The sequence below is a fragment of the Python bivittatus genome, unplaced genomic scaffold (genome assembly GCF_059951505.1).
Source record: "Python bivittatus isolate LINGU-HERP-01145 unplaced genomic scaffold, Pbiv_v1 ctg000120_np1212, whole genome shotgun sequence".
Lineage (NCBI taxonomy): Eukaryota > Metazoa > Chordata > Lepidosauria > Squamata > Pythonidae > Python > Python bivittatus.
In genome coordinates, this window is record NW_028277037.1 from 4,486,686 (window position 1) to 4,498,709 (window position 12,024).

General features: G+C 39.1%; 1 protein-coding gene across 4 annotated transcripts in view; it reads right to left on the bottom strand.

Annotated features, from left to right (window-relative positions):
• ITPR2 (inositol 1,4,5-trisphosphate receptor type 2) overlaps nt 1–12,024 on the bottom strand; it is a 224,016-nt gene that overhangs the window by 116,920 nt on the left and 95,072 nt on the right. For all 4 annotated transcript variants that reach the window (XM_088134864.1, XM_088134865.1, XM_088134863.1 and 1 more), the window contains exons 33-34: nt 10,729–10,857; nt 5,413–5,533 (exon numbers count right to left, since the gene is read on the bottom strand). In XM_088134864.1, coding sequence (XP_087990990.1) covers nt 5,413–5,533; nt 10,729–10,857 — 250 coding nt within the window. The remainder of the gene's footprint in view (nt 1–5,412; nt 5,534–10,728; nt 10,858–12,024) is intronic.

Genomic DNA, 12,024 nt, shown 5'->3' on the forward strand with positions numbered 1-12,024 from the left:
TTCAGCAAGCAAAGTCAATGGGGAAGCTGGCAGGAGGTTGTAAATGGTGATCATGAGGGGATTCACCTAACAATAGCAACCGGGACTGCCGGAACTGCAGTCAGTGTGGTCACGTGACATCGCACCTTACAACCACGTTCCAATTACTGTTGGTACGTGAGGACTACCTGTACAGGCAAGATAACAATATTTAGAGACATTTAATGAGGTTACATCACCCTCAGTACATTACACTCTAATGTAATGTAAGGAAAAAATACCTATGATTTCTACAAGGCTCATCCCACAAGGACAAAGCCTTCATGTATTTTTGCTACAAAATACAGTGGCATTACTTTATGTCTTGATGAAAAGCAAAAGCATTTTTCATTGCACAATACACTAAAAAGCCAACTCATTTCTATGCCAACAAGAAATGTGGCAGCACATGATTGATAAGAGTATTTATTTTATTTATAACACATATTTATATATCACCCAGCTCCCAAGACTCTGGAGAGTTTACAATAGTAAAGATTAAAAACAGAAATCAGCCACAACAAAAGCTCCATGGGGAAAAAAACATAATCATCATGACTAAATCAATTCTTCAGCTAGAGTTACAACAATAGAGCCCACATAAAAATAGCAGGCCAGGTCACCATGAAACTTTCATCTAATAAAATTTAAAATCATAATCCAATGACCTTGTAAGTAAAACAGTCTTTACAGAAGACTGCAGAAGGTCACTTCTGGAAGTGAGATGGGAAGGGCAGGGTCAGAACTTAAGCAACCTTTCCCTGGACACTTGCACGAGATGGAGTTTGGAACCAGTTTGGAGCAGATGGTCCTTAAGAAACCTTGTAGAGAAGGCGTGAAGGGATTTTAATTGGACTGAAAGACTTATTGGTAACTGATGTGGCAACTGTAGTATTGGTGTTATATCGCTGTGGCAGTTCTCCCCCTCTAGTAGACTGGTCACCACACTGGTGCACAACATATTAAGCTGAACCCAGATCAGGGGCCACAGTGGGGTCATTTGGTGCAGTTTTTCAATTACCTGGGGCATAACAGAGAGATTCTTATTGTTTCCATTCTGTGCACCCATTCCCAAATACCCTGTAGCATTGTCTACAAGATAACGATGAGGTCAGTGATCTTTCTTCCCAATATGATTTCAGTTTTTCCAAGGCCATGGGAAATACGTTCTACCTAAAGTTATCATTTTGCCTAAAAGCTGATTCATCCTTAGCAACAAACCTGGTATAAGGAACTCTGATTCTATTTCTAAGAAGCAAACATCTGATTCCAGAAGTTCTGAATCTTTCTTCTGTTCATGGCTTTCTGGAAGCTGGTGAAAACTTGGCTCTTCCAGAAACACCACGCCAAGCAAATTTTACTTCACTAATTTTAGTAACTAATTTGTGGAATTAGATTTTGGATTTTATAATTTTAATCAATTATAATATTGCAACAGTTAAGGTGTTAGATCCAGGTTCTAGCCCTCCCTTAGGCATGGAAGCCAGCTATGTGACCTTGAGTCAGTCACTCTCTCTGAGCCCAAATCAGCATTAGGCTCTGCAACAATCTGCTGAAAAATAAAAATTTATTTTAAAATAAAAATTTATTTAAAAATAAAAAATTTTCCTTGTGACACCATGCCTTGACAGCTTCTCTTTAAGGACCGCAGTGAGGATAGTGCTAAGCAAGAGAACTCTGAAACCAAGCAGGACAAATGCTAGGAACAACAACTAATTATAATATTGATTTTTTTTTTGTACCGTGTTTTATTTTGTAAGTTACGTAAGCTGTCTACAGCCTGTTACTTTTCAGTCAGTGGACAAATCAGATAGATAGATAGATAGATAGATAGATAGATAGATAGATAGATAGATAGATAGATAGATAGATAGATAGATAGATAGATTGATTTTAAACATCTTGGGAAGTTTGTATCCCATAATTAGGGATATGTGTAATCAAGATAATATACTCTACTATCCATGTCAAAAGGTTTCCTGTAAATCAAGATCATGATTATTTTTTAATAGTGCTATGAAAAAATGTGCATCTGCTTTTGTTCAGAATCTCCTCTAACCAGATTACTTTAAGAAGCGCTATAAGCTCCTTGAACTCCTTTTTCAGATCTCCCTTTCCAATCTTTCTTTCTCTAAGCAGTCTCTTCATCCAGTTTCCCTCCCTAAGCATGGAGACATTTCCTTAAACTAGAAAGAAAGAAAGAAAGAAAGAAAGAAAGAAAGAAAGAAAGAAAGAAAGAAAGAAAGAAAGAAAGAGCGAGCTCACCCAGAGAATTTTGTTTAAAAACCTCAGACAATGTCCATAACAAAGAAGAAAATTAGGGTACTTTTTCAAAGACCCTGAGATAATATATGCTAAGAAGTCCACCTATTGTAGCAATGGTCTAAAAAGGGTAACGCTAAAAATACATTTTAAAATTGTCTATAGGAAGTAATGCGAACACTCTTCGGGTCCATATTAAAGCTCCCTTAGTATCAGTGCAAGGTTCCTATGAGCTGCAGACTGGTTTCTAAAAGGAATGAACAAAATCAAAGAAAGCAAAATGAAATAGTTTCTATTGCTCCTTCTGCGATCCTCCCATAAGGGTTAATCCTTGTATTTGCTCATATGACTTTAAACTACTCTACAGCTGATATAAAACTAGATCATCTTACTCTGCTGTTATTTTAGAAGCCTCTCAAGCGAGTAATACAAAAATATTAACCACACTTAAAAGGAGAAAAGGTTAGCGAACGTCATGGGGGACTCAGTGCTGAAAATAGTCTCAGGCGCTACAAAAATGGCTCCTCGGGGTCATCCTTTGGGAATATTTAGCTCCCAAATGGATTTTTAAAAAATTATATTTATTTTACAGATCTTTGAACCCACCCCAATCCCAAAGGACAGATTTCCAGATGCAATGAACATTAATTCCTATAATTCCAATCAGGATACCAACTGAGAGAACTGGGATTAAAATGCAACCCACTTGGGAAGACTATTTTAACCCCAAAACAAGAAAGTTCTTTTCTATTCAAATATTCAGATAGCAAACAGTCCTGTCATGGAGACAATCTATCTATGCCAGTGTTGTCCAAACTTGGCCACTTTAAGATGAGTGGACTTCAACTCCCAGAATTCCCCAGCCAGCATGAATTGAAGTCCACTCATCTTAAAGTGGCCAAGTTTGGACAACACTGATCTATGCAGTCACTAGGAGTCCAAAACAACTTGATGGCACCTAGTCAATCAATCCCACAGTCCTTAGAGAAGTGTGTCATCTTCTAAACCATTTTTTCCAAGTTTGTCTCGTGCCCCCTTGCAGAAAATAAGCAAAAACTGTTTTTAAAACAAAAAACAAAAGCACACAATATGAAACATGGAGACCGAACAGTAAAACCACTACGTGGGACAAGAAAAAGAAATGATCCAAAGCAGGAGAAGGCTAAAAACAAAAAAAAATAATAATAAAAATCAAAAGTTGTCCTTCAAAGCTGCTGTTAAATAAGGAAAGGAATAAATACGCACACCTACAGATTGACAGAAATGACACTTCTTTCTTGCTCCCATCTCCTTTCAGCGTATTGCACACCCAATTTCATTTGCTGATGATACAGAATGTATGTAAAGTCATGCAGAAAATTATAATCATTAGAGCTTTTAAAGCAAGGGGCTTTAAAGCAAAGAGCAGGTACCAAATAAAGCATCACAATGAAAACACCTGGATAGAAAGTTCTGCTGAATACCGGGCCATTAAGTACATGTCTACCGGTATAAAACTCAGCAGGTTCTAATCTGAAATCATGATGTTATAATGAATAAGGTGCCATACTTCTAAAACAAGTCATCTATTAGGAGAACAGCATTTCTTCACTGCAGCAAATAGCAGGAAAAGATTAAAGAGCCACACCTGCACTTAAAAATCACAAAGTCTGGGGCTTCTGGGGGAGTCAAAAAAGTCAAGATGGCAAACATGATCATAGAATCAAAGCCCCGTTCCTATTTTATATGATTTTTTTTTTTTAAATCAGGGCTTGGATCATGCAGCCATGGTCACCAACTTAACTCTTTTGACAGTGTACATGAACATGTATGTATCCCTGGGATATATCATATTACCCCTTGCTTCAAGCATACACTGAAAAAAAATATGCATAGGATACTTTGGCTGAATGAGCATCTGTTATACTATATTATAATGCTCATGGGTGGATGTTTTATTTTATTTTTTATTTTATTGTACTGGGGTTATAAGCTGCTCCGGTCAGAGCTGAGTCTGAACAATGTTCATCCCAACCTTCATATGACTGCACTAAAACTTGATGATTACATGCCATCAAGTTGATATTGACTCTTAGGAACCCCATAGATAGATTTTCTCCAGGATGTATTAAAACACACAAGACATCTTATGATAAAGGAGCAGAGCTAGAATTCATAAAAAGAACAAACTCAGGAACATATAGTGTAATGTGATAGAGTGAGAATATCAAAAACCTGGGGAGGGGACTTGCTAAGTGCATTAAACAAAATTGTAATGAAATATAAACTAAAAGAAAGTACATTTAGTTTTGTTCTGGCCACTTTTTCCCAGCTGAGGATCAACGTTTCAATTGCAAATTCAGATCTGCTACGTTGTCAAGGAAGTCAGAGCCAGTTTGATAGGTAGAATGGGCATCCATAGTCATGTTTTTGCCATACTGGAAGACTAAATAGTTCGGGTTTATTTATTTCTAGAGCAAGTGCTACCCTCTTTCTGCCTGAAATGATATGAAGAAGGTAGCACTGTGCAAAACTATCCTGTAGAATTTAGAAGCCAACTTTCAGCTTTATAGTGCCTATGGCTGCCAAGACAATCTAGCTCCTGAAATGGTGCATGTGGCCACCTCCAATTCATTTAAAATAAACATAACGACTGAACTCCTACATGATTGCCAAAGATTCCAGATCTTATGGCTGAACAGCTGCACAACTGCCAAAGATTACAAGAATTTGTTGCCGAACTCCTGCATGATCACCAGAGTTCACAAGATCTTGTGAGAACTCACTTTAAACAACAATGTCTCCTATGACCCCAGGATGAGACTGAAAATCTTGTATGATTTGCTCACAAGATTTAGGAGATTGGAAGCAGGCCATTTTATGAGGCTCCATGATGGTCCTAATTTCAGGAAAAAAATGCCAACTCCTATTCTAGAGATTCCCAGGCAGCATCACTTACAGATATGCAATACCAGAGAAATCACACTAGTATATTATGGGTTTTTCCTGTGGAGATTGTTATCTTCTACTTTTCATAGATGTAATACAACATTTCCTAGAGGCTGATTTCCAGGAAGCTAATTTCATGAAAATAATTAACATTCTATGCAATACTGAAAGGAAGAATTAAAAAGGACAATTAAAATTACCCACCCACTTCAGCTAATGTTTTGATGCAAGACTCCACTGAAGACTTCTGTGCTGGATTTGGCCAAGTGCAATTGTAAATTCTAAATGCAGATTGTAGCAGCTGGATGAATACAGGCTGGTGTGTCTAAAAGAAGAAACACAAGGAAACACATTCATTCACACAAAATAACATTTACCTTTTTAATATCACAAATGTGTGTGCTACAATTTATTTAACACTATAATATCAAATAGTCTTCTATTTACAAAGGACTGTCATGAATATACTTTTCAAGTGGCATTTGCTGAACTTTCTTTCAACACAATCAAGGATGACAACTTGTCTTTTCCAAAGGATCTGATCAATTAGAGCTTTATGTCAGGAATTCTGGATCTGTAATGATGACATTCCCCTTCATGGATCACTGCCTTGTCGTGGCGAAGGGGCTTGCGTAACTCAGTGAAGCCATGAGCTATACCGTGCAGGGCCACCCAAGACGGACAGGTCATGACAGAGAGTTCTGACAAAATGTGGTCCACTGGAGAAGGAAATGGCAACCCACTCCAGTATCCTTGCCAAGAAAACCCCATGGACAATGTTAAAAGGCTAAAAGATATGACGCCGGAAGATGAGCCCCTCAGGTCGGAAGGTGTCCAATATGCTACTGGGGAAGAGCGGAGGGCAATTCCAAGTAGCTCCAGAAAGAGTGAAGCGGCTGGGCCAAAGCCGAAAGGACGTTCAGCTGTGGATGTATCTGGAAGCGAAAAGAAGGTCCGATGCTGTAAAGAACAATATTGTATAGGTACCTGGAATGTAAGATCTATGAACCAAGGCAAGCTGGATGTGGTCAAACATGAGATGACAAGACTGAACATCGACATCTTGGGAATCAGCGAACTGAAATGGACGGGAATGGGTGAATTTAATTCGGGTGACCATTATATCTACTACTGTGGGCAAGAAACCCTTAGAAGAAATGGAGTTGCACTCATAGTGAATAAGAGAGTGGGAAAGGCAGTAATGGGGTACAACCTCAAAAACGACAGAATGATCTCAGTGCGTATCCAAGGCAAACCATTCAATATCACAGTCATCCAAGTCTATGCCCCAACCACTGATGCTGAAGAAGCTGAAGTTGACCGCTTCTATGAAGACCTACAACACCTTCTAGAACTAGCACCAAAAAGATGTCCTTTTCATCATAGGGGATTGGAATGCTAAAGTAGGAAGTCAAGGAGTAATCGGAATAACAGGCAAGTTTGGCCTTGGAGTACAAAATGAAGCAGGGCAAAGGCTAATAGAGTTCTGTCAAGAGAACAAGCTAGTCATAGCAAACACTCTTTTCCAACAACACAAGAGACGACTCTACACATGGACATCACCAGATGGTCAATACCGAAACCAGATTGATTATATACTTTGCAGCCAAAGATGGAGAAGCTCTATACAGACAGCAAAAACAAGACCAGGAGCTGACTGTGGCTCAGATCATGAGCTTCTTACTGCAAAATTTAGGCTTAAATTGAAGAATGTAGGGAAAACCACTAGACCACTCAGGTATGACTTAGATCATATTCCTTGTGAGTACACAGTGAAGGTGATGAATAGATTTAGAGGATTAGATTTGGTAGACAGAGCGCCTGAAGAACTATGGACGGAGGTCCGTAACATTGTACAGGAGGCAGCAACTAAAACCATCCCAAAGAAAAAGAAATGCAAGAAAGCAAAATGGCTGTCTGATGAGGCTTTACAAATAGCTGTGGAAAGAAGGAATGCGAAAAGCAAGGGTGAAAGGGAAAGATATAAGCAACTGAATGCAGATTTCCAGAGAATAGCAAGGAGAGATAAGAAGGCCTTCTTAAATGAACAATGCAAAGAAATTGAGGAAAACAATAGAATGGGGAAGACTAGAGATCTCTACAAGAAAATTGGAGATATGAAAGGAACGTTTAGTGCAAAGATGGGCATGATAAAGGACAAAAAGGCAGGGACCTAACAGAAGCAGAAGAGATTAAGAAGAGGTGGCAAGAATACACAGAAGGACTATACAAGAAAGATCTTAATGTCCCTGATGTCCACGCTGGTGTGATCACTGACCTTGAGCCAGACATCCTAGAGAGTGAAGTCAAGTGGGCCTTAGGAAGCATTGCTAACAACAAAGCTAGTGGAGATGACAGTATTCCAGCTGAGTTATTTAAAATACTAAAAGATGATGGTGTTAAAGTGCTGCACTCAATATGCCAGCAAGTTTGGAAAACGCAACAGTGGCCACGGGATTGGAAAAGGTCAGTTTACGTTCCAATTCCAAAGAAGGGCAATGCCAAAGAATGCTCAAACTATCGCACAATTGCACTCATTTCACATGCTAGCAAGGTTATGCTCAAAATCCTACAAGCTAGGCTTCAGCAATACATGAACCGAGAACTACCGGATGTACAAGCTGGGTTTCGAAGAGGCAGAGGAACTAGAGATCAAATCGCCAACATTCGCTGGATAATGGAGAAAGCACGAGAGTTCCAGAAAAACATCTACTTCTGCTTCATTGACTATGCAAAAGCCTTTGATTGTGTGGATCACAACAAACTGTGGCAAATTCTTAAAGAGATGGGGGTACCAGACCACCTTACCTGTCTCCTGAGAAATCTGTATGCGGGCCAAGAAGCAACAGTCAGAACCGGTCATGGAACAACCGATTGGTTCAAAATAGGGAAAGGTGTACGACAAGGCTGTATACTGTCACCCTGCTTATTTAACCTATATGCAGAGTACATCATGAGAAATGCCAGGCTGGAAGAATCACAAGCTGGAATCAAGATTGCAGGGAGAATCATCAACAACCTCAGATATGCAGATGATACCACCCTAATGGCAGAAAGTGAAGAAGAACTAAAGAGCCTCTTGATGAGGGTGAAAGAGGAGAGTGCAAAAGCTGGCTTGAAACTCAACATTAAAAAAACTAAGATCATGGCATCTGGACCCATCAATTCCTGGAAAATAGAAGGGGTAGAAATGGAAGCAGTAACAGACTTCATTTATTTGGGCTCCAAGATCACCGCAGACGGAGACTGCAGCCATGAAATTAAAAGACGCTTGCTCCTTGGGAGGAAAGCTATGGCAAACCTAGACAGCATATTAAAAAGCAGAGACGTCACCTTGCCGACAAAGATCCGCATAGTCAAAGCTATGGTTTTTCCGGTAGTAATGTATGGCTGTGAGAGCTGGACCATAAAAAGGCCGAGCGCCGAAGAATTGATGCCTTTGAACTGTGGTGCTGGAGAAGACTCTTGAGAGTCCCCTGGACTGCTAGGAGGTCAAACCAGTCAATCTTAAAGGAAATTAACCCTGATTGTTCATTGGAAGGACTGATAATGAAGCTCAAGCTCAGATACTTTGGTCACCTAATGCGAAGAGAGATCTCTTTGGAGAAGACCCTGATGCTGGGAAAGATTGAAGGCAAAAGGAGAAGAGGACGGCAGAGGATGAGATGGTTAGATAGCATCACTGAAGCAATGAGCATGAAACTGAGCAAACTCAGGGAGGCAGTGAAGGACAGGAAGGCCTGGCGCAATATGGTTCATGGGGTCACGAAGAGTCGGACACGACTTAACGACTAAACAACAACAACAATGATGACATTAAAGCTTTAAGGCTTTCTGGAGCTTTTTGGCAAAAGATGCATACTAGTTTCTGAATTCTCAGATTAGAACTCCAACATTGTGCTTATTCATGTTGCATTCATACATCTTCTTACATAAAAATTTACACTGTTCATACTAACAGCACAATGTTTTCAGAGTTTGGCCAAAACTTCTGGGAGTGGTCTGGAGAATACCAGAATAGGCACAATTTGCATTGGCAGATTAGGCTTCTGGAAGAGATCACAGTGCACCAGCAGAGTGCATACCTTGCGCTCAGATGTGATTCACCCCAGAGAGCAGCTACCAATTAAAAAGTCAACTCTTGACTAGATGGACAAAACTTGGGATAGAAACTTTCTCATGTTTCAGACTAGCTGTGCTCCAATAATAAGAACTGAGATGAGATGAGATGAGATGAGATGAGATGAGATGAGATGAGATGAGATGAGATGAGATGAGATGAGATGATTATAGAAGCCAGTTGAAATCATAGACAGAATTATAGAATACAGATTTTGGAGATCATCTAGACTGATCCACTTCAGCTACCCACATCATCCCTGAAAGATGGCCATCCAGACTCTGTGTAACAACCTCCAGTGAAGCAGTGTCCATCATCTCTTGCTGAACAGCTTTAACTGTTAGGCATTTTTTCCCTGTTAATTTAAACCCATTTTTCATCCTATTTTCAAGAACAACTCTGAACAATTCTGCCCTGTTTTCTACATGACAGCCCCTCAGATACTCAAAGACAGGTGTAATATCTTCCCAGTTTTCTCTTATCCTGGTTAAACAATTAAACACTGCCAATTGTTCCTTGTAAGTCTTTCCTTTCAAGCCTCTTAGTTGCTCTGTTCAGATCACGCTTCAGTTTGATGTTTTTTAAAATGTGAGGCCTAGAATTGGACATAATATTCTAGGTCCAGTCTGACCAATGTTTGACGATTCTTACTTGTCTAAAATATTGTACCTGATTTAGTAGCATAGAAGAAATACAGCTTTATATTATCTCACCCAATATGCCCAAACTACAGAGATCTGTTTATTGTAGTTTTTTGAAACCTCTGTCAGATACAGATCAGCCCCATGGCTCTTTTTAAAGCTAAGTATGGTACTTAATTTTTTTGAATTAGTAATTAAATGAAATAAATGACAATATTGCAGGTATAGATTCTGCATGATATTAATGACTCTCCTCACTACTAAGTTGAAAATGCATCCATCGCTGAGTTGTGAAGAAGTCTACTGCCATCAAATTTGATCTTCTGATTCTTCTCCTGCATCTCCTGCCTCTGACTGGAGTCTGTGCAGTCCTCCAAGGTCATGAACAACAAAGCCTAACACTTTTTACACATCTTGAAGCTGTCCTTGAACAGTGTGAGATTATGAAGGAAAGCACTACTTGAACATCAACATGGTAAGATGACTTAACCTTGCCTCACTCAAGGGTTGGGGACAAGCTGAAGGCAACCTCATGAGAACCTAGCATTAAAAATATGCTGCTACATTAAATGCAAATGGGGAAAGGCTCTAAATGTATTATGGTGTATGACATTTGAGTTATTTCTTCATACTAGAATATTATTTTTCTGATGCAAGTTTTATTTAAATATTAAATAAATGTGACCTGGCACAAATCCATTTATCATGTGGAATCATGGCCTAATTGTCTCAAATAGACATTTGTCACCAACTTCTTACCTGGAGACTTGTGCTGTTGTCTGAAAACGGAGAACTGAAAAAGCCACTCACTATACTCATTACTGGTTCAGTGACATATTTTTCAAGAGATAAATCTGCATGTTTTCTGTCTGTAGTGGTGTTACAAACCTATTGGTGGAAAGAATGACTATATGAAGAATCAAAATACACAAACACTCCATTTATTCATCAAGTTTCAAGCCAAAAACATATAGTGTATGAAACACAGCAGTGGTCACTAGAGGTGTAAGTCAAGGATTTTTCCTATTTTCCTTTCTTTTGAAACACCATGGGTTCCCTCAACATGGTGTTCTAGCCAAGATTTAATGCACCAGTTTTCATTCCATGAAAGACAAGAACCAATGGCATGAATGTCAACAGTATGATTTTGTGGACTGGAAAAACATTAGCTGGGGCTGCATGAAGTTCATGGGGTTTCCACCAACCTGAGAATTTTATTGAACTGAATCATTTTTAGAGGATGAGAAAGAATTCCTATGGAAATTCCTCTGAACTTCTAGAGGAGTTAAAAGCGCTGGGTCTTTGGGTTCAATCAAGTGTTGGACATAGTGCTGAAACTGACTGGAAATATATACATTAAGCTAGGCTCTTTTTAATGTGTAGTGGAGTGCAATACAAATGAATGACTGGACTTTCTATATAACATACATCTGCCCAAAGCCATTGGAAACATCTCCAAGTAGATCTGGGCTACTAAACAATGTGATTGGATTCTTCCAGGATTTTTTATTAAATTTCTCAATCAAGTGTATTATCCTAGAATTTCATGGTGATCTCCCATGCAGGTACTAAACAGGTCTGACCTTGCTTAGCTTTTTCAAGATCAGCTAGAATCAGCCAGATGCTGCCACTTGTTATAACTGCGCTCAAAATGGAAGCACACAAATGTTCTTGAGTTGCCACGAACAGGGAGAAGCTAAAAGCAAATAGACAGATAGACAGGCAGACAAATAGACATAACACGCACAAACATACATAGATACATACACACGGACACCAAGGTAGCTGCAGCCTCCTTCCCTAGGTGCCTGAAAAGCTCCTGTAGCTTTTCTTAATAACTTGAAAAGTTTTCTTGGAGTTCTGAAGCAAAGCAAAATTGAACCTGAATAATGTGGTGAGTGTTATTTTTTTTAAATAATAATAACAACATTTTTTCCTTTCTCTTAATATCACTCTTAATATCAAGTCCAGTTCTTAGCTTGAAGAAAAACTTGTATGACTTCACTCTAGTACAGCAGTGTTTCCTAACCTCAGCAATGTGTGGACCATGTGGAA